The sequence below is a fragment of the Vipera berus genome (genome assembly GCF_964194415.1).
Source record: "Vipera berus genome assembly, chromosome: 6".
Taxonomy (NCBI): domain Eukaryota; kingdom Metazoa; phylum Chordata; class Lepidosauria; order Squamata; family Viperidae; genus Vipera; species Vipera berus.
Window position 1 is genome coordinate 50369139 of NC_138208.1, and position 22517 is coordinate 50391655.

Sequence of the window (22517 nt, forward strand, 5' to 3'; positions counted from 1 at the left end):
GACCAGGAGGAGGAAGAAGAAGAAGAGGAGGAGGAGGAGGAGGAGTGGGGGGCACGCGGCGATCCCGCTTCGCTGCTTTCGCCCGGCGCCCTTTTCCGACGTCCGCATCACTCCAGGCTCAAAGGGCGCCGTCTGAACGGAGAGTGCGGGGAAAGTGGACGTGCCGCCGGCGCCCTGCTCCCAGGCCCGGATTGGCTGGAAAACATGCCTGCTCGCGAGTAGGCAGGCGAAGATCTGGAAGGCTCGGGATGTAGGGAGGGTGGGGGGTGGGGGGTGGGGGGAAGCGAGAGTCTCCCGGGACGAGGGGAGACTTCCCCCTTCGCTTTTGCTTGCTCCGCTTCTGCTGATGTCACGGCCGCCGGAGCTCGGGAGGCTCGCTCGCCAATCACAGCCGGGAAGCCTGGGGGAGACCGGGAGCCAAGAAGCCAGCCGCCGCGAGTGCTGCGAGGGAGCGCGGCGTGGCGGGCGGCTTTTTAAAGGGAACGCCGCCCCCTTTTTAAACTTCCCCTCCTCCTCCGCCCAGCCTTTACTCTTCTTTCCTTCCACTTTCCGGATTAGGGCTGGGGAAGGAAGGAAGGAAGGAAGGAAGGAAGGAAGGAAGGAAGGAAGGAAGGAAGGAAGGAAGGATTTAGAGAGGAGGGAAAGGGGAGGGAGGGAGGAAGGAAGGAAGGAAGGAAGGAAGGAAGGAAGGAAGGAAGGAAGGAAGGATTTAGAGGGGAGGGAGGGAGGGAGGGAGGGAACAAGCAAACGCTGCCCCAAAACTGGGGCGTTTCAAGCCATGGCTCCTCCGGCAACAGTCGCTTAAGCTGCAGTTCATCCGGTTCCCCCAGCCTTTCCAAATATTCCAGGCTGGAGCATTCACTCCCTCCGCAGTTCCTCCAGCCATTACGAGCCGTTTCTGGTTAAGTTCAAACAAATACAAGCAGATTCAAGCAGTGGCTCTTTCCGCCCCGAAAATCAGCTGATCGGGCGTTTCAAGCCGCGGCGTTTCAAAACGGCCACAATCTCCCGGCAAGACCTCCTCTGCAGTTCCTCCAGCCATTACAAAGCAACTCTGGTCAAATTCAGGCCGTTTCGGTCTAATTCAGGCAGATGCAAACAGATTCAAGCCGCGGCTCTTCCACCCGAAAATCAGCTGATCGGGCGTTTCAAGACGCGGCGTTTCAAAACGGCTACAATCTCCCGGCCAGACCTCCAGCTGCCTCACCTGACAATCGGGGAGGGGAGGGGAGGGGGGGAGGAAGGAGGAAGAAACCAGCGCACCCTTCGCCCTTTTATTGTCGCAATCGAAGAGGCAGGAGAATGCGGGGTGGGGAGGGGAGAGAGAGAGAGAGAGAGAGAGTAGAAATCCCTATTTTCGGAGCCGAGAAGAGAAGCGCGGCTACAGCAGTCGCTAGAGTTCCCCCCAAGGGGGCGGAGAAAGAAGAACTCTCGGAGCGTTTCTTTCGTAAATACGCGCGCAGGCACACACTCGCCCAGCCGCGCGCTTCGCCCAGCTTCTCGCGGGGAGTTTGCAAGCCCTTCGTTTCTCTTCAGGGCCGTCAGAAGGGCGAGCAAGTCTCTGCTCTGCCCTGCCCTGCCCTGCCGTGGGGGTGGGGAGCCAAGCGCGCTTGACGTTCCTGGAAACGAGAAGGGCCTGCGGAGACTGACACCAACCCGAGTGCCCAAGCGGGTCTTCTCAGCGTCAGGCAAAGTAGCTCACATGCAAAACAAGCCCGGCAGAGGAGCCGGAGCAGCTCCGCTGCTGGGGGCGCGTCTCGGCCGGGCCTTGCAGGATCTGGGCCGGGCGCCTCTGCTCGCCGCTCCGGCTCCTCTGCCGGGCTTGTTTCGCATGTGATTCCGGGCCAGGTGCTGCTGAGGGCGAGCAGAGGCGCCCGGGCGACCCCAGCAGCGTCAGGCAAAGTAGCTCGGCCGCGCGCAAGTCCTCGGTAAGTTCTTTTTTTTTTGTTGACTGGAGTATAAGCCGAAGTGGATTTTTTCAGCCCAAAAAGTGGGCTGAAAAATTCGGCTTATACTCAAGTATATACGGTACATTTATTTATTTATTTATTTATTTACTTAAATTTATATGCCGCCCTTCTCCCTAAGGACTCAGGGCGGCTCACAACAATAAAATTAAAAAAGAACAAACATAGAATGAAAATTTAAAAAGAATTAAACTAGTAGATACAATGATACCATGACAATTTAAAACCCAGTAGAAACCTAATTAAATTCTGGAAAGAAAGCCTTTAGAGTAGGGGTCTTCAAAGTTGGCCCTTTTATGACTTGTGGACTTCAACTCCCAGAATTCCTCAGCCAGGGCCAAGTTTGAAGACCCCTGCTTTAGATGCTGCTATTGAGGTCTAAGTACCTCAAGATAGAGTTCCCAACTAAACTGCCATTCCTCTATCCTAAATAAGAGGAAGCAGCCTTAGTAGGCCCAAAGATTCGCTATTATTGCCATAGTGATTTGTGTAGGGCACACTCTGTTCCTGAATTAGAAAGATAAATATCTGAGCCGCAACTCCTTTAGGAGACTAAAGATTTTTTGCTACAGTGCTACAGCAAAATGATTTATTACATTTGTTAAGGTTTCTAAGATTTTTTGAACTGTATATAAATGCAAAAAGGGAAATGGAGGAAGAGAAGAGTGCACATTTACGTGAATCATCTTTATCCAATTTATATACTTTCCTATAATATGCCATGGCACACCTAATTCCATTTAATCTATTTATCCAACCCTGGGAGTTTTGAATCTCAGGAGAAAAGTCAGAGGAAATATGTTCTAGCCTTGAATTACAGAATATTTTCTTGAGTGAGTGAGTGAGTGAATGAATGAATGAATGAATGAATGAATGAATGAATGCTTCCAAGGCTCATGAATGAAGGCAGAATTGAATGTCGTTGCCTGCTTTCCATTTAATATTTGGAATCCTAATACGGTACCTATTGTTACTAATGTCTTGGGAGTTTATCTACTTTGTTTTATGCTTTGATACCTGCATTCTTTTTTCCCTAAAATATTGCTAATTGAAGGATAGCCAAATATTTGAACTTCTGCTTCCCATTCAGTGAAACCAGAAGCAGAGGATTGTTGAAAATGTCAGCCAAAATATCTGGAAGACGCTAGATAACTTTTGCCTGGTTTGGATATGTCTACCTTCCCCCCATATTTTAATAACTTTTTATTTTCCCAAAAATAAAATACAAATACAGAATAAAGACTAACTACCAAACAAGAATTGCAAACAAGACACAGAAAAGGGAAAAGGAAAAAAGAAAAGAAAAAAGCACATATACCAAATATAAAATTAACAATAAATATATGGCCTCCACCCTAGTTGAATGCTGATACCTGTATCTCACACAGGTTCCCTCCCTTGTGGATCTACAAATAGCTATACATTTTTCATCTATACTTTCTAAATTACTATTTTATATCACATTCTATTAACATATATCTCAAATATACAAATTATTATCTATCAATCAAATCAATATCTGTTCACTGTAAAATAACTATTAATTGTTAACCATCCCCCTCCAAAAATAAAATATACACCTTTTAACCAGTTGCTCTTTAGCTTTGCCAATTCCACCAGCAGGTGTTGTCTGAGTTATATATTCTTATCAGAGAAATAGACAAAGTTCACCTAGAAGAATTAACCTAACCTGACCTGACCTGACATAACATAACCATAGTTGGAAGTTACCTTGGAGGTCTTCTAGTCCAACCCCCTGCTCAGGCAGGGATCTGTATACCCTTTCAGACAAAATGGTTGTCCAATCTCTTCTTAAAAACTTCCAGTGTTGGAACATTCACAATTTACAGAGGCAGGCTGTTCCACTGATTAATTGTTCTAACTGTCAGAAAATTTCTTCTCAGTTCTAGGTTGCTTCTCTCCTTGATTAGTTTCCATCTATTGCTTCTTGTCCTGCCCTCAGTTGCTTTGGGGAACAGCTTGACTCCCTCTTCTTTCTGGCAACCCCTGAGATATTGGAACACTGCTATCGTGTCACCCCTAGTCCTTCTCTTCATTAAACTAGCCATACCCAATTCCAGCAACCATTCTTTATATTTTTTAGCCTCCAGTCCCCTGATCTTCTTTGTTGCTCTTCTCTGTACTCTTTCTAGAGCAGGGGTCAGCAACCTGAAACAATGAAAGAGCCACTCGGAACCGGTTCCCTCACAAAAGGAAAAACTGGGAGCCACAAAAAATGTGTGCACATGCGCATACATGCGCGCATGCGCAGAACAGGGTTTGACTGAAGAGTGGAGCCAAGGCGAGATATGCACCTGCATATTTGAATTGATTGGTTGAACTTTTTTAGTCCCACTTTTTTTTTTTGGACTGCACATGGCAGAGGACTGGAAGCCGCAGGAGACGGCTGAAAGAGCCGCATGCGGCTCTGGAGCCGCGTGTTGCAGACCTGTGTTCTAGAGTCTCAACATCTTTTTTACATTGTGTTGACCAAAACTGGATGCAGTGTTCCAAGTATAGCCTTACCAAAGCATTATAAAGTGGAATTAACACTTCATGTGATCTTGATTCTATCACTGTGTTAATGCAGGCTAGAACTGTGTTGGCTTTTTTGGGCAGCTGCAGCACACTGCCGGCTCATATTTAAGTGATTGTCCACTAGGATTCCAAGATCCCTCTCACAGTTACTACTATTAAGTGAGGTACCACCTATACTGTACCTGTGCATTTGGTTTTTCTTGCCTAAATGTAGAACCTTACTTTTTTTCACCATTGAATTTCATTTTGTTAGATATAGCGCCCAGTGTTCAAATCTGTCCAGATCCTCCTGTATCTTAAGCCTATCTTCCGGAGTATTGGCTATTCCTGCCAGCTTGCTGTCGTCTGCAAATTTGATGAGTTCCCCATCTATCCCCTCATCCAAATCATTGATGAAGATGTTGAAGAGCACTGGGCCTACTTCCCTCCTTGTAGAAGCAGTTCCATTGAGGACTACACATTGAGTGCGGTTGGTCAGCCAGTTACAAATCCATCAGCATCTTGTGGTGATGCTGTCTAACCCACAGTTTTCTAACTTATCTAATAGTAGGTTGTCGTCTACTTTATCAAATGCCTTACTGAAGTCCATTAATAGATTTTTAAAAAAAGGATCAAATAATTTAAGGATCAAGTTACAACCAAGAAGATTAGCTGTGCTTTACACCACTAAAAATTAATAATAGTAGCATGTAAAATAGTGATAAGGCTCTTTTAACCTGTACTGCAGCACCTAATTTAATAATAGGATGTTTATTCATGAGTTTAGTGAACTGATACTAATGAACTGCTTAAAAGCGTGGCTGTCAGGTTTGCTTATTGTCACTGAAAATCACCACAGATATACAGAGAAGAATATACTGAAGCAACTACTGTCTTAAAGAGTTATGATCATCAGTTGAGGACAAATGACAGTGAGGATACAGATGGCTATCTCTATCTCTATTCTTTTCCCATTTGATATATTGTTTTGCTCTCAGAAGTGTGCCATATATTATTTATTTTTATTTACTTTATTAAATTTATTTGCCACCTGTTTTACCACGATTCTGTAAGGTTTGGATGTTATTACTTTTTGAATTTGGGAAAATAATAAATATGGCTACTTAAAGGAAGCTCGGTGTTCTGAAAGACTGATACTATCAAGTATTTATTGCCAGCTTGCTGAAAGCTTAGTAAAATGACAGACTTATGAGGCAATTGACTTGTATATAGAAATTCTCGTAATTGTTTGGATAGAGTGACCACTGACAGGTTGATCAAACTGTAAGTGTGCTATTATTCATGAAAGCACTTTATGGACATTAGAAGAATTATTGGTTGTCAGAATTGAGTTAATAGGAACATTTGTAATATTTGCTGATATGGATTTATATATGTGTGCATATGTGTTATTCAATTGAGAGGTTCAACATGTGGAAATCATTTATTAATTTTTAGAGCATTTGTTTTGACAAGTTGATTTTGCAATAGCAAATAAATCTATAGACTTATGAGGTATATTTAATATTACATAAAATTCCAGATAGAGATAAAAATTAACTGTATATAAAAATATTTTTGAATATTTTTATATTTATCGTCTGTACACGATAGGGTATTATAGGCTTTATTGAATAAAAATCTGAAAATGAGATGTGTGCATCTAAGATTTTCATTCCCCCTCCGTACTCCTGATAAGCTTTGTGATAGCATAAATTTATTTATGCAAATCGTATTTAAATTAAATTATAGTATATTGTTGCTTTGAGCTGAACATAAACAATATTTAATATTTTATGGTTGGGTTGTAATTTAGTCACAAGGGATCAAGTAATCTTATCCCTGTCAACGCTGCAAACATTGGATGTTTTTGCTCTGACAATATAAGAGGCAGCCTTTTTCTTTAAACTGTTTGCTCTGAAAATAATGAAGCTGTGGAGAGGAGTATGCTAACCCGGGTGTATAAATTAGATAAGAATGACATGCAAGATAACGGAAGTGAACCTTGCATTTTGGGCTAATTGGAGAATGTGATTAATGACATGTAATTAGGGGAGGGAATTGTGCACGATATGATGGGTTTGGGGGAGGAGAATTCAGATTCTGGCATCCATCCATGAGTGCTGATGCTTCGTTCTCATTATTATAGACTTTTTAGAAAAACAATGCCGGAATGTTGTTTGAACTGTCTCATTAATCAGAACCATGACATCATGCCAGAATCTATTTTCTTTCAAACAACTTGTGGGGTCCTTGTTATATATTCAGACACAAAACAACCCCTCACACTCATAAGGGATCCCCGGCAGCCGTTGACAGCCGTCAAAAGGCTGCCGCGGCATTCCCCCCACACACACGCGGCGAGCGGCCGATTCTGACAGCTGTCAAACTGCCGCGCATGCGCAGTGCACTGACAGCTGTCAAACCGGCCGACTCTGACAGCTGTCAAACTGCCGCGCATGCGCAGTACACTGACAGCTGTCAAACTCCATAGAACCGCGCATGCGCAGCTCGGCCGGAGCTGTCAAAACTGCCAGCTGGCCCCGGCAACAAGCCGCCTCAGCCGCAGCCGGTCTCCTGCTTATTGGGTGTCCCTATCTGGCGGGAGATTCTTGCCTGTTTATTGGTTATTGAGTGTTATTGTTGTTGTCCCTGTTTACTATACATACGAGAGATTCCCGGCGGTGTTTCGCCCGGGACCTCTGCCCAAATAAACGCTGTTGTTTGAACCTGCCTGCTGTCTCGCTGTCGTCCCTCAAGACACCACACCTGGCGACGAGGGTGGGATACGGGTCTGCTTGATAGCTGAAGTCACTAGCTGAAGCCACAAGTGAAGGAGGGAAGCCGTCCCACCAGCCGACACCACTGAAGTCACTTGCTGGTCGGGAGAGCCCTCCACGCACTCCGTCCTAAGCAGACCCGTGGACCTGACAGCATGTCAAACCTTGGGCACGTCCGAGAATTTGATGTCTCCCAGCCCGAGGGCTGGGAATCACATCTCGGGCAAGTGGAGGGGTACCTCCTCGTCAACAACATTGTCGAGGATCGCCCCAAAGCCGCGGCGCTCCTTTGCCTCAGCGGCCCGGCGGTCTACGATGTCGCCGTAGGGCTCTGCGACCCTGCTCCAGTGGCTTCTGTGCCCTATGCCGAACAGGTCGACCGCCTCAACCGCCATTTCGCTCCGAGACGGTCCGAGCTGTACTGGCGTTTGTAATTCGCCCGCCAGTATCAGCGACCAGGCGAGTCGGCCAAGGCGTTCATAGCCACGGTCCGACAAGCGGCCCGATGTTGTCATTTCCCGGACCTCGAGGACCGCATAAGGGACCAGGTCATCGTCGGTCTGAGGAACCTGAAGCTCCAGAAAAAGCTCGTCACAAAGCCGACGATGGACCTGGCTGAACTAACCATAGAAATTGTGGCTTACGAAGACAGCCATCGGGAAGACGCACTGCCACCTGGTAATCCCTTCACGGGGTCAGTCCATCACGACTGCCCTAGAAGTACAGACCCAGAAACAACCGAGCAGAAGACTGATGTGGACGCCATCCGTCCGAGACCCTCCAACCTCCAAACCCGCCGGGAGGGAGAAAAAGGGCCAGATCGTCCGGCCGGAGGCCAAAGGCAGACCACCAAACCGCTCCAAGTGTGCCAGCTGCGGCGGCAACCATGCCAGGGCATCTTGCAAATTTCGAAACGCCAAGTGCCATGGCTGCGGCAAAACTGGCCACATTCGCTCCGCCTGCCGCAGCACCGGCCGCGAGACCCTTCACGACCTGGAGGCGGCCCAGGAAGGTAATATGACCTCCCCCAAATTGCCAGGGAAGGCCCTCCGGTCATCCGTTATGACCACCAATACGACCCAGGGGACCCTGACTACCAGCTTTATCCGCCCTAAAATTAAAATCCTGGTCCGGATCCAAGGGATCCCCTGCGAAATGGAGGTGGACTCTGGCTCCTCAGTCTCCATTTTGTCCTGGGACACCCTCCAAGGGATCGCACGCCAATGCAGGCGCTGTTTTCCTATTACCCCCTCAAAAATTCTCTTAGCTGATTTCCAGGGCGCCCCTATCAAATTAAAAGGGGAAACAAGGCTCCCTATTAGTTATCAACATTTCCAGGGGGAATTAACAGCCCAAATTGCAACAGGGAAACGAGCCAGTCTCATTGGTCTCGACTGGTTCGAGCCCCTAGGGATAAAAATTTCGGGCATAAACCACTTCCAACCTCGCCATTTACAGGCCGTCTGCCAACAATTCGCAGACGTTTTTGACGGGTCGCTGGGGAAATTCAATGGCCCCCCCATTGATTTAAAATTAAATCCAGAAGTCCTGCCCATTAGGATTAAGGCTAGGAAAGTCCCCTTCGCCCTCAAACCCAAGATTGACGCAGAACTAGACAGACTAATCGGGCTAGGGGTCATAGAACCAACAGACGGGGGCACTTGGGAGACCCCCATAGTCACCCCTGTCAAGCCCAACGGGGAGGTCCGCCTCTGCGCGGACTATAAAGCCACCCTGAATAGGGCTTTAAACCCCCACGCATACCCAGTCCCAGCTGTCAGGGACGTGCTTTCTTCCATTCAGGCAGGCACTATATTTGCCAAACTGGACCTGGCCCATGCATTCTTGCAGCTGCCAGTCTCAGATCATACCGCCATTGCCCAAACTATAGTCACCCACCGCGGAGCGTTCAAAGTGAACCGCCTGCAGTTCGGAATAGCTGTAGCACCTGGAATATTCCAGGAAACCATGGAGCGGACTCTTAAGGGAATCCCTGGGGTTTGCCCCTATTTCGATGACGTGCTCATCGCAGGGGAATCGGAAGACATACTAGCTGACAGGCTGCGAGAGGTGCTTCAAAGATTTCGCACCGCCGGCCTCAAATTAAAAAAAGAAAAGTGCTCCATCGGAGTTCCTTCTACGGAATTCCTGGGGTACAAAATTGACGCTAATGGAATCCACCCCACGGATTCCAAGGTCAAAGCCATCAGGGCAGCACCACCCTCCAAAAATAAGGCTGAATTACAAGCCTTTTTGGGGTTAATAAATTTCTATCATGCTTTCCTCCCCCATAAAGCCTCCATAGCAGAGCCGCTCCACAGGCTCTTAGACAAAGGAGCCCAGTGGCTCTGGACTCAAGCCCACGAAGATAGTTTCAATAAATTAAAACAACTTCTGTCTAGCAAGTCCACCGTCACACACTACAAAGACAAAATGCCCCTCTGTGTCGCCTGCGACGCTTCCCCCTACGGCATAGGCGCTGTCCTCAGCCACCTCCACAGCGATGGGACTCAGTCACCCATCGCATATTATTCCAGGACCTTGTCTAAGGCCGAGCGCAATTACGCGCAAATTGACAAGGAAGCCCTAGCACTGGTGGCGAGCGTGAAGAAATTTCACGATTACTTATACGGCCGCCATTTTACAATCTTCACTGACCACAAACCCCTGCTAGGGCTCTTCACCTGGGACAAATTGACCCCACAAATTCTATCCCCCAGAATGCTCCGCTGGACAACATTCCTAGCAGCATACTCCTTCAAAATTGAGCATAAGCCAGGCAAGGAAATGGGCCACGCAGATGGCCTTAGCAGGCTGCCCCTGCCCAACCTCGACCCAGACCCTGCACCCGCCGGCCAAATCATGGCCATCCAAGAATTGCCTGACCACCCTATTTCAGCCAAAGAAATAGCTGCAGCAACCTCCAAGGACAAAATCCTAGGCAGGGTTCTGACCTGGGTCCACAGCGGCTGGCAATCCACATCCCCGGGGCCAGAATTTCAGCCTTTTTTCCAAAGGCGCCTGGAACTGTCAGCCCACCTCGGCTGCATCCTTTGGGGCAGCAGGGTCATCGTACCCGCCCCACACAGGCAACAAGTTCTAGCCTCCCTTCACGAAGGCCACCCAGGGGTGGTCAAGATGAAATCCCTCGCCCGCAGCTACTTGTGGTGGCCAGGGCTCGATGCAGACATCGCACACTTTGTCGCAACCTGCAACATGTGTCAACAGACCAGGCCACCGCTCCCTCACGCCCCTGTCCATAAGTGGGAGGTCACAAAAAACCCCTGGTCCCGAATACATGTCGATTACGCCGGCCCCTTCCAGGGACAAAATTTTCTAATAATTGTAGACAGTTTTTCCAAATGGCTCGAGGTCATCCCGGTCACCAGCACGACCTCAGCAGCCACAATTAGGGGGTTGAGGAGGGTGTTTGCCACCCACGGGTTGCCTGATGTCATCGTATCTGACAACGGCCCCCAATTCACTTCCACTGACTTCCAGGTTTTCATCAAGGCCAACTTGATTAGGCACGCCACCTCCGCGCCTTTTCACCCCTCCTCGAACGGTCTCGCAGAGGCCATGGTAAAGGCGACCAAAGTTGCCTTAAGAAAAATCATCTCCGGCGACTGGCACTGCAAACTGGCAAAATACCTCCTGGCCCAGCACTCCACACCATGCACCACCACCGGCAGGTCTCCGGCAGAACTCCGTTGGGGGCGCCGCCTAGTCACAAAATTGGACCGATTACATCCCGACAGGGCAGCCGCCGAACAAACCATTGCACCGCCCGCAAAGGTCTTCCCTCCCGGCCAGCCCATTTGGGCAAAGAACTTCGGGGTCGGCGACAAGTGGCTGCAAGGCGTGATCTCCGACCAGACTGGCCCAGTCTCCTACCTCGTCGACCTAGGAGACGGAAGGCTCATCCGGAGACACGCTGACCAACTGAGGAAACGCACACCACAGAACCACAGTTCCCGAGCCCAACCGGGCACTCTATTTTCCCCACCAGCACTGTCAACGCCACCCAGCCCATTGCCGCTCGTTCCTGACGCCGCCGACAACCCCCAACCTACTGACTCCGAAATTCCCCCCACCGGGGAAAGGGAAGACCAGCCCTGCACAAGTCAGCCCAGCCCTAACCTCCGTCGCTCCACCAGAACGCGGAAGGCTCCCTTGTACTTGGCGGACTATGAATGGGCCGGCAGCAGGACTAGAGGAACTGACCCCACCTAAACTTCCAGGGGCAAGGGGGGAAGGGGTGTTATATATTCAGACACAAAACAACCCCTCACACTCATAAGGGATCCCCGGCAGCCGTTGACAGCCGTCAAAAGGCTGCCGCGGCATTCCCCCCCCACACGCGGCGAGCGGCCGATTCTGACAGCTGTCAAACTGCCGCGCATGCGCAGTGCACTGACAGCTGTCAAACCGGCCGACTCTGACAGCTGTCAAACTGCCGCGCATGCGCAGTACACTGACAGCTGTCAAACTCCATAGAACCGCGCATGCGCAGCTCGGCCGGAGCTGTCAAAACTGCCAGCTGGCCCCGGCAACAAGCCGCCTCAGCCGCAGCCGGTCTCCTGCTTATTGGGTGTCCCTATCTGGTGGGAGATTCTTGCCTGTTTATTGGTTATTGAGTGTTATTGTTGTTGTCCCTGTTTACTATAAATACGAGAGATTCCCGGCGGTGTTTCGCCCGGGACCTCTGCCCAAATAAACGCTGTTGTTTGAACCTGCCTGCTGTCTCGCTGTCGTCCCTCAAGACACCACAGTCCTGAGCCCCATCCCCTGTCTCTAGCCTGGAGAGAAGCTGGCAAAGATTCAGGGAAAAGTCTTCATCATGGGAAAAGAGAATCAGCTTGGAGATGGTGACCTGGCAGCTGCTGACAGCTCAGAGGAGGGAGTAACAGACAGCATGCTGTGGGAAGATGAGTTTTTGCAGGACTCCCAGTTGGGGCCAGAACCCAAGCAGTTAGGAGCTTATCTTGTCATCAGGCTGTAACCACTCCAGCGGAGACTACAGATGCCTTGAGACTGCCCTGCCAGAGTCTTCAAAAGCAGAATGGTGGAGAACTACCAGACCATCTGCCACTGATAATTTGGGTGAGTGGAAAATCCTGTCTGTAGACCAGACAGCCTGCCAGCCCCAGGAGTCCCCTGCTAGACCCTCCAGACCCACAGAGACAGAGAACCCCAGCCTGGGGCCTCTGCAGCAATGGGAGGTTTAGGAATCCCCACAATTCAAAGGCCAACAACCTCTTGAGCTTGCCACAGCTAATAGAGGCCTTGCAACAGCCTGGGGTAGTGCAAAAGCCTGGAGATCAGAAGCTGGTGGGAGGACGACCACAGCAAGGAGATTGGTCACCACCCCTGAGAGTACAGCAACCACTGAGGGGCCCGCAAATGAGGGAGACCCAGCAGCCTCCCCTCAGACAACCACAGCAAGGGTGGCAGCAGCAGGGCCCGAACGTGCAGCCCCTAGGCATACAGCAGGACCAGTGTGGCCAGCAGCAGTGGGGGCCCCAGCAATCAATGATGGCCCCACCCTTCAGAGCAACCTTTGATGGGGACCCAGAGAAACTGATTTTTTTCCTAAACCAAGTACGCTTTTATTTGAATCGCTAGGCCTATCTCTAGCCAAACCCAGGTGCTATGGTCGATGTGATTGCGTCCAGCCTAGAGGGAGAAGCATCTGAATGGTTAAACAATTTATATAATGAGCAAGCCCCTGATTTGGAGGACCCCCACCTCTTCCTCCTAGGGCTGAGAGAAAGATTTGAGGACCCATCCATTGCCCTCAAAGCAGAAGAACAAATCCACAAGATAAAACAAGCTGCCCGGCCTGCCCTGGAGTATGTGCTGGAGTTCCGCAAGATAGCCAGTTGGATAGGGAGATGGCCTGAGCAATCCATAATTCATCATTTCAGGGAAAGGTTGGACGACCACCTTTCTCAGGCCTGCATATACCAAGCTGTACCTGACCAGCTGGAAGAATGGTACCGGGCAGTGGTAAGATTAGATGTTCAGCTCGCCCACTATAAGAAGCCTCTCCCACCTGAAGCCAAGCCGAGGTCAGAACCTGAATGGAAATCACTCCCACAAAAATCTCCAGCTACTGTGACGGCTGAAAGACCCAGGCCACCTGCAGGCCCTGCAATTAAATGTTTCTGGTGCAGACAGCAGGGACATCGAGCAGTGAATTGCCCAGTCCCCAACCACAGAACAGACCAGGACTAGCAGTGAGGAAGAAACCTGCACAGCGGCTAATGGGAGAGAAATCCAACCAGATGACGCAGGAACCTGTTGCCCAGGTCACATCCCCCACATGGGAGGATGCCGGAACTCAGGCTGGATATACCCCCGTTCTACCCTCTTTCGATAGCGACAACAAAGGAGAGAATGATCCAATGGTGAGCCGACATGTCCCACCTTTCTCACTACCTGCCAAGCTCAAAATTCCTAAGTCGGGTACGCAGGTAGATTTAAAGGTGCTAGTTGATTCTGGTTGCTCCCAATGCATCATTAGCTTGCCATTTGCCATAAAACTGGGCACACGAGCAAAACTGCTCTCCAAACCTGTGAGGTTCGAGCAAGCCGATGGCTCCCTGATGGGAGGGACTTTAGTCATGCAATTAACAGAGCCCTTATGCCTAAAAATAGGTGAGCACTGGGAATTAATTCACTTCCTGGTGGCCCCAAAAAGACTGAGACTGTGATCCTAGGATTAGCCTGGTTGGACAAATGGAAGCTGTTTATTTGGTGGGAGAAAGGAATGAGAAATGTGAGACTACCTATAGGACCTGATCCCCCCCCCCATTGATTCAACAGATGTTACAGGGAATTTTAGCCCACCCAATGAGCGAGCGCACATGGCTGCCTCATGGCCACCAGGTGAGCCACTCATCCCCAGTGAGTACCAGGACCTAGCAGAGGCATTTAGTGAGAAAGAATGTGATACCTTGCCTCCTCACTGGCCCAATGACTGTTCCATTGAACTGTTGCCGGGGGCTAAACTGCCATGACCAAGAATGTATGCTATGTCCCCTCTTGAAATGGAGGAGATGCAATGATATGTGGACACAAACCTCGCGAGGGGATTCATTGAGAGGGCCAAGTCCACTGTGGGAGCCCCTGTACTGTTTAAAGAAAAGAAAGATGGATCTCTTCGTTTATGCATTGACTATAAAGGTTTAAACACAGTGAGTGTGGAAAATAAATACCCCCTCCCCCTTCTGAAGGACTTAGTAACCCACCTGGCTAAAGGGAGTGTCTTCACTAAGTTAGACCTGAGAGAAGCATATTACCGGGTGAGAATAAAGGAGGGGGATGAGTAGAAAACTGCCTTCAACTGTCCCTTGGGAAGCTACCAGTTCAAAGTCATGCCATTTGGACTGCAGGAGGCCCCAGTGGTATTTATGCAGTTAAGGGGGTCTGGTGTATCTTGATGACATACTGATATACAGTACGAATATGACTGTATATGACCATATAAGGCTGGTGAGAGAAGTGTTAAAGAAACTATTGAATGCCAAGCTTTATGTCAAATTGTCAAAATGTGAATTTCACCAAACCCAATTAGATTATCTTGGCTATAGAATTTCCAATGAGGTTATTGAAATGGACCCAGCCAAAGTGAAAGCTATAATTGAATGGCTGTTGTGATTCAGGGTCAGCCTGTGGGTTTGGCAGTTGGGTCGGACAATTCAGAGGAGGAGGAGGGGGGTGTTGCAGAGGACAGCCCTGAGGCTTCACAGAGCCCTCAGCCAGGCCCCTCCCATCTGGTTACGAGGCAGACCCAGCTGTGTGAGCCTGACAGCGTGGATGAAGATGACCCACAGCTGGCCCTGTTCAAGGACGCCCGACGCAGGAGGCAGTCAATCAGGATATAAACAGAGGAAGGCAATGGGGCACCTTGGAAGGAGGCAGAGAGAAGCCATGCCTTGAACTGCTTAAAAGGGGAATGTGTGGGAGGGCTGGTTTGCTGAAGGCAACCGTTTGAATAGCTCCTGTTTCATGGTTCGTGTTTTTGTTTTGCTCTGTTTGCTCTGTTTTGTGTCAATAAATTTGGCAGGCTTAGTTCCAGCCTCTTGCCTTTTTGTAAAGGGGTTGTCCCTGCCTTTTCTGCAGGACCGGTAGTAGGCTGGTACAGAACAATGGCAACCCCCAAAGACTCGTAAACAGCTCCAGAGCTTCCTAGGGTTTGCCAACTTCTACCATCAATTCATTCCCTCTTTTGTCGAGATTGCTCTACCCCTTACAGAACTACTCAAAACGGGTAAGGGAGGGGGAAAACCACGACCTGGCCAACCACTAGCATGGACTATGAGTTGTCAAACAGCTTTTGAGAATTTAAAAAGACTATTTGCTGCTGAGTCAGTTCTAAAGCACCCCTGCCCAGGGTAGCCCTTCGTAATCTAAGCCGACGCCAGAGCCGTTGCAATCAGAGAAGAACAATGCCTGAATGTTGTTTGAACTGTCTCATTAATTGGAACCATGACAATCCATTTAATAAGGTGTAAATTGTGATAATATCACAATTTACTAGCAGTAATCAGGATATTGGGTAGCAAACTGTGGGCAATGGTTATGACTAATAATAATGAAGTTAAAATGTATTTCTTACCTGTTTTATTTTAATGATCCCATTTTAAAGAATGATATATTTTGAGAAACTAAAAAGAATATTAAAGAAATTTAAAAGCATAGAAATATCCTCATAGAACAACCAGTCTTTGAAACAGTGTGTTTATCAAATAATATCACCAAAAAGCAGAGAAAGAAATTCATCATGTAGCAGACCACATTTAATTTGATAGAATTATCACATGCAAAACAAGTTGACATTGCTGTCAATGAAGCAGTTTGCATAGTAACAAGATGCCTCAAACCCACACCAAAAATAAATATGCTTGAAGGCATGCAAGAACAAAACTGAATTAGAAGATGGATGAAGGAATTTATGGAATAAGGAATAATCCCAAAGGAGAATAGGGCTGAGGAATCTGATCTCCCCTACATTATTTGGAGGATATTGAATTGGTTGAAGGTGGGAGTGCCTAAGTGTAGGACCAATATGCCCAAGTGGGGCTTGCTGGCATTTAACAACATGCTCTGTGAATGTGGAGAGACACAGAGTTAAAAAGTAATTACTAATGTTTATGTCCATGTTACTCGTCCCAGCTTCTGCCAACCTAGCAGTTTGAAAGCACGTAAAAATGCAAGTAGAAAAATAGGGACCACTACAGTGGGAAGGTAACAGCGTTCCGTGTGCCTTTGGCGTCTAGTCATGCTGGCCACATGACCACGGAGACGTCCTCGGACAAGCGCTGGCTCTTCGGCTTTGAAACAGAGATGAGCACCGGACCCTAGAGTCGGAAACGACTAACACGCATGTGCGGGGGAACCTTTACCTTTTACCTTATGTCCATGTAGTTTACCTATTTTCTCCTCAGAATGGCCAACTTCTGAATATTAAGTTCTCAATTTAAAAGACTTTAGAATAGGGCTTTTCAACCTTTTCACCCATTCTACCATTTTTAGGATATGGCAACATCCGAGTACCACCAGTCGCCTAACAAGATGTCAAAAACTGGATGACCCCCCCCAAAAAAGGAAAAAAGTGATAAAGTAAAGGTAGTCTTCGACTTACAACAGTCTGCTTAGTGACCATTCGAAGTTACAATGTCACTTGAAAAAGTGCCTCCCAAGCCACAGCCGAGCAAGACACCTGCCTGTCTGCCCAGCGGCGCTCTTCCTCCTGTCTGAAGTTTCATTGTTGTGAGCATTTCTGTTGAGGATTGGCAGCGGGAGTGGGATAGGGGAAGTTTGGTTTTTATTTCCCCCCTCTGCTGGGTGGTTGCAGCAGGTTTTGGTCACTTCACATGACCCTGGGACACTGTGACCATCATAAATATGAATCAGTTGCCAAGCATCTGAATGTAAATCACAAGACCCTGGAGATGCTGCAATATTCCAGCTGATCAGCACTTCTTCTGGGCTCAGCAGAAGCACCAGGATCAGCGCCGAGCTCCAGCTGGAGCCTGGTGCTGATCCTGGTGCTTCCACTGAGCCCTGACAGCTCCGAAGAAGCGCCAATCAGCTGGAAAGCGACATTGACCCTGGTGCTTCTGCTGAGCCCTGCAGCTCCAGCCATCTCTCACTCAGGCTTGTGCAGTGCTGCCACCAATTCAGCTCATTCCCGTCCTCCACTACCATTTTTCTAGGATGGCCGCGTACCACCTGCTAGGTGCCAATGTACCACAGGTGGTACCCGTACCACTGGTTGAAAAGCCCTGCTTTAGAAAACTAAATTAAATCAACTAGTTAATTCAAATAAAATTAACAATTACTTAAGATTGTAACTTAATTGGAAGTTGCATCCATTATATTTATTTTCTAATTTGTTACATTTTTATTGGTTTTAATATTCCATATTCTCTCCTAGAATTTTATTTCTGTTTTATAAGCAAATGATTGAAAGAAAGTATAACTAAACACAAATTATTAGTAATTTTATTCACATTATACTATGGTCTTCAATAATTCTCATTTAAAAAAAACCTTGGATTTCATACAGTGCAGTCATGTGACTATAAATTGTAATAGAATATTCTAATAAAGATGGTTACCATAAAGTGCTTAACAGAGAATAGGTAAAGATGCTGGCCTGTTCATTAATGAAGAGATTGTGGACTCTGGTCTTTTTCAGTGGCCTTCATGAGTATATATTTTGTCATATTATTGTAAGCTCTAAATTATGTCCCTTCCTATCTTCCTAATGAGATTAAACTATTACTGATATGGACATTGTTATCGATGCCTACACTAGCCAAGCTATGATTTCCTGAGTAGTCATAATTCTTGTAAAGTAGATTCATTGATATCTAATTTGATTTTTTCTATTATTTCAATCTAAAGGAGAAGTATTGTTCATTGATAATCCATGCTGACTGTAATTCAAATATAGTTATTACACTTACAGTATTTTCTACCTAGTGTGTGAAAAACCCAAGTTTTGATGTGTGATGCTTCATATCAAAATATGTAATTTGATCATTTTAAAATGTTTATGGTATATGTTTATAATATTAAATAGATGTACTTAAGTATTAATATCTATTGCCAGCCATATGTTTGATGTTTGCCACTGCTGCTTTATGACTTAGGTAGCTGAATTCCCTTTGATTGTAGAGAGGGATCTTTGTCTTTGGATCTGCCTGTTTGTAGGAAAGATAAATTTCTTGCAGATACAAAATAGTTAGAGCTGCAGGACAACGTTATAAACTTTATCAGAGCCACAAACCTGATAGCAAGTGTTTGGCTGAGTAAACTGTGTACACTAACCTTGTAAATACAGCTACAAATCCACCCAGTGCTTGGATCCAGTGTGATAGGCCTTCCTCATGCCCAGTGGGTGGCTCCTCCTCCTATTCCTCCTGAATGGCAAAGCTGTATCAAAAACAGCTTTTGAAATTCTTCTATCTTTCAAATTCGTTTTGCTATAGAATTTGAGAACTTCTCTTTACACCACAAATCAAATGCTTCTTTTGGCCACATGGAACTAGTTGTAAGATCTTTGGATGCTATTAAACTTAATTTTAGCATTATATACCCCTCAATGCAGGAGTCTTGGGAGATCATTCACTTAATATGTACATAACAAGAAAAATCAGACTCTGGGTAAGTTTTACCCATGAATACTTGTTACTCATTTTCATTGATAACTTTTTTTGTCATGGATATTGTCAATATTGTTCCGTCTCTTAGGGTATGAAATTGAATCAGATGGATTTAATTAGATCTAATATTTGACTTATCAGAAGACAGATGGAAAACAAGGCTATTGTCAAAAGAGACATAACATGTGAATTTTAACTTCACTGTAAATAAGACTTGCATTTGTTAGACAACAAATCAGTAGAACTATTTTGTAATGTCTTATTAATTTTTTTGCAGCCAAGTATTTATTAAAAATTCCTGGGTTCTTGTGTGTCTGGTTGATTAGTTCAGTCCAGCTTGCTGGGAGGAAACCTGGCACATTTTTTGATTCATATGAAAGTTATATTTCACTGAAGAAATTATGCATTAAAAATATTTTTAGGAACTGATTGTGTGTATACTCTGAACTTGCATGTAACCTTAAAAATTACTTCTGTCTTATTTCAGCTAAAAATGAAAAAAATGGGGAGAAGCATTTCTTATTCTGATCATATTAAGATTTTTCTATTGTTTCCATTTTCACCTCCCATTATGATTAGGACCTTTATTGACATGTATTTTAGCAATTCCCAACAACTGTGTATGTTACATTAGTACACAAAAGTAGAACAATAAAATAACAGATATGTATGTCCCTTAGAATATAAAACAAAAATATTTTTGTTCTGTTGCCAAAATCAGTGGTATCAGTGGTATCAAAATCTGCAAGTGTGTTAGACTCACAACCAAGCAACAGCACTATACATAGCGTACACATAGTTAATTGCATATTTTATTAGCAACTTAACTTTGCCTGAAGAAATTAGCACTAGAAGAGACTTGTCAGGTACAGATAGTCCTTGACACTCAACATTCATTTAGTAACTATTCAAAGTTACAACAGCACTGAAAAAAATGACTTATGATTGTTTTTCATACTTAGACTGTTGCAACATCCCCATGGTCACATGATCACAATTTGGAGGGTTTGACAACTGGCATGTATTTATGACAGTTGCACTGCCTGAGGTCATCTGATCACAATTTGCAACCTTCCCAGCTGGCTTCTGATAAGCAGAGTCAATGGGGGAAGCCAGATTCACTTCACAACTTTTACTAACTTAACAACTGCAGTGATTCATTTGCCAGAGGCAAGAAAGGTCACAAAAGGGGCCATAATTCACTTGACAATTCTTTCAATGGAAATTTCAGGCTCCATTGTGGTTATAAATTGAGGACTACCTATAACCTGTAACCATTCATGTGTAATAACCAATTCAAGTATACCTATAATAACCATTACCTATACAAATAAAAAAAACCCCACAATGTACCTAAACTATGAAACTGGCCCTAAGAATATGTAAAATACAGCATTTCTTGTTCTTGTGCCCAATACTTTATGTATGAAAAAGTTGCTCCTATATTTTAGTGTAGAAATTGCAAGGAATTTGTGATGCTGAATATATAGAGCAGACATGTCAAACACAAGGCCCGGGGGCCGGATCTGGCCCGCGAAGTGGTTTCATGCGGCCCGCGAAGCCATCCTGGAAACAGTGAGGGAACGGCCCCCACTGCCTTGGCCCTCAGATCTGTCCCACTCCTGCCCGGGCCCCCATAGGCACCCTTGATGCAAACGATGTAGAGCTGGCCACACCCACCCAGTAGGCCACACGCACTCTGGCCATGCCCACCCAGTAGGCCATTCCCACCCTGGCCATGCCCACCTGGTCCCCTGAGGGCAACCGCAATGCTGATGCGGCCCTCAATGAAATTGAGTTTGACACCCCTGATATAGAGTATATGCATTTTGGAATTAAAACAATGGCTGTTGTTCAATATGCATACTGTTATTACTAATTAATGAAAATGGGGTGGGGTGAGGTCTTCAAACTGAGTCAGAGAAAAAGTTGTGTAGGTTTTCTTGTCATAAGAACTCCTTATTCAGATACTAAATTGTGTATAATTGGATTGCAACTCCTTCTCAATACTATTTTCTCCTCTTGACAGCATGGGGTAACCTTGGAAATGTTTTAAAGAGCCAGAGTAAGATTGCTGAAGCTGAAAGCGCCTATAGAAATGCCTTGTATTACCGCAGCAACATGGCTGATATGCTTTATAATTTGTAAGTATATGTGGCTTGCTTTTTTATATGTTTGCCTGTGAATAGAATCATTTGTTAAGATTCAGGAAATGCAGATTATATTTAGCTATTTCTTTTCCTTTCCTCTTGCCTTCAGTTAGCTTTCGTTAATCTTACTTCATACTCTGACATAGACAGATTTCCTTCTGTTCTCCACATTTATCAGATCATCAGATATTTGATTCTGCTTTGCAGTGAAATAGCAGCTAATTTCCCAGAAGATCTAGTGGAGTGCTGTATTTATGAATAGCCCTTTAGATTCATCCCAGCACCTTGCCACAGATCCAGCTGACTAGAACTTACTAGCAGGCCCCAAGGCACTACAGCAGTTGAGATTGCTATTTTATCAACTTCAATTGGTAAATCAATGGCTGCTTTTCTTTGTAACGAGGATTTGGAAACCAGTTTCCCCGTTATGGCAGTCTATTTAGACAGCTGCACTGTGATGTACTTAGAAGCTTGCTTGAAAGTTACAGCTAATACTGATTTTCTCTAGACAAGATGCAGAAATTCTTTTTGGCTCACTTAAAAATGATTGCAAGCACAATTTAAAACATAGTTTGAGAAATATTTCTTCTCCCACAGTAATATCTACTCTTGGTTACTTTTTGTACCATACTTGGCAAATTGATTGGGAGCAGGCAGAATGATTACTTGCCCACCTCATTTTGTCCACCCAGAAAAGGCTATTGTAGATGGAAAGATGAAATATTCAGTGGCATGCTTTGAACAATTATTTCATTTTTGCTGAAAGACTCACCAGAGTCTCAGTTGAAACTCCAAAGATGAGGAAAGATGTAAGGAGGTAACATTAGCAAACACTTTCCCTGTTATTTTGGATTTTTTTTTCCTTGAATTTCAGAAGCATTGAGACTCTGGGGCAGGGGTCAGCAACCTGAAACAGCGAAAGAGCCACTCGGAAACGGTTCCCTCACAAAAGAAAAAAACTGGGAGCTGCAAAATGCATGCGCGCATGTGCGCGAGCATGTGCAAAACAAGGGCCTTGATTGAAGAGTGGAGCCTAAGGCAAGACATGAACCGGCCCTGCCCCCGTCCACCTCTGGTATGGACGGCTCCGCCGTCTTGGCTTTTCCTCCCCTCGGAAAAGACTGCTCTCCCCCCGCCCTGCGCTCTCCCTCTCTGGGTCTTTCTTCTTTCCGCCTTTTGGCGTGAAGGTTCTGAGGGAGCGGAGGAGGAGGCCGACGGGGAGAAGGAGCTGCTGCGGCAAATCTTCCGAGGCTTTGCGAAAGAGGGAGGCAGTGGTGGGATTAAAATAAAATGGGGGGAGAGGTTGAGGAAACCCAGCAGATGCCTACATCAGAGGGTGAGCAAGAAAGGCAAGATCGGGGAGAGGAAGAAAGCTTTTGGGGCTTGCCCAGCAGGCAGCTGCTCCCTGCTGTCAGAAATCGCCAC

General features: G+C 46.4%; 1 protein-coding gene across 1 annotated transcript in view; it reads left to right on the plus strand.

The window, feature by feature from the left end:
* The window catches only part of TMTC2 (transmembrane O-mannosyltransferase targeting cadherins 2), a 235336-nt gene that overhangs the window by 144102 nt on the left and 68717 nt on the right, over positions 1–22517 (plus strand). Inside the window, exon 4 of the mRNA XM_081330298.1 lies at positions 20972–21086. Coding sequence (XP_081186424.1) covers positions 20972–21086 — 115 coding nt within the window. The remainder of the gene's footprint in view (positions 1–20971; positions 21087–22517) is intronic.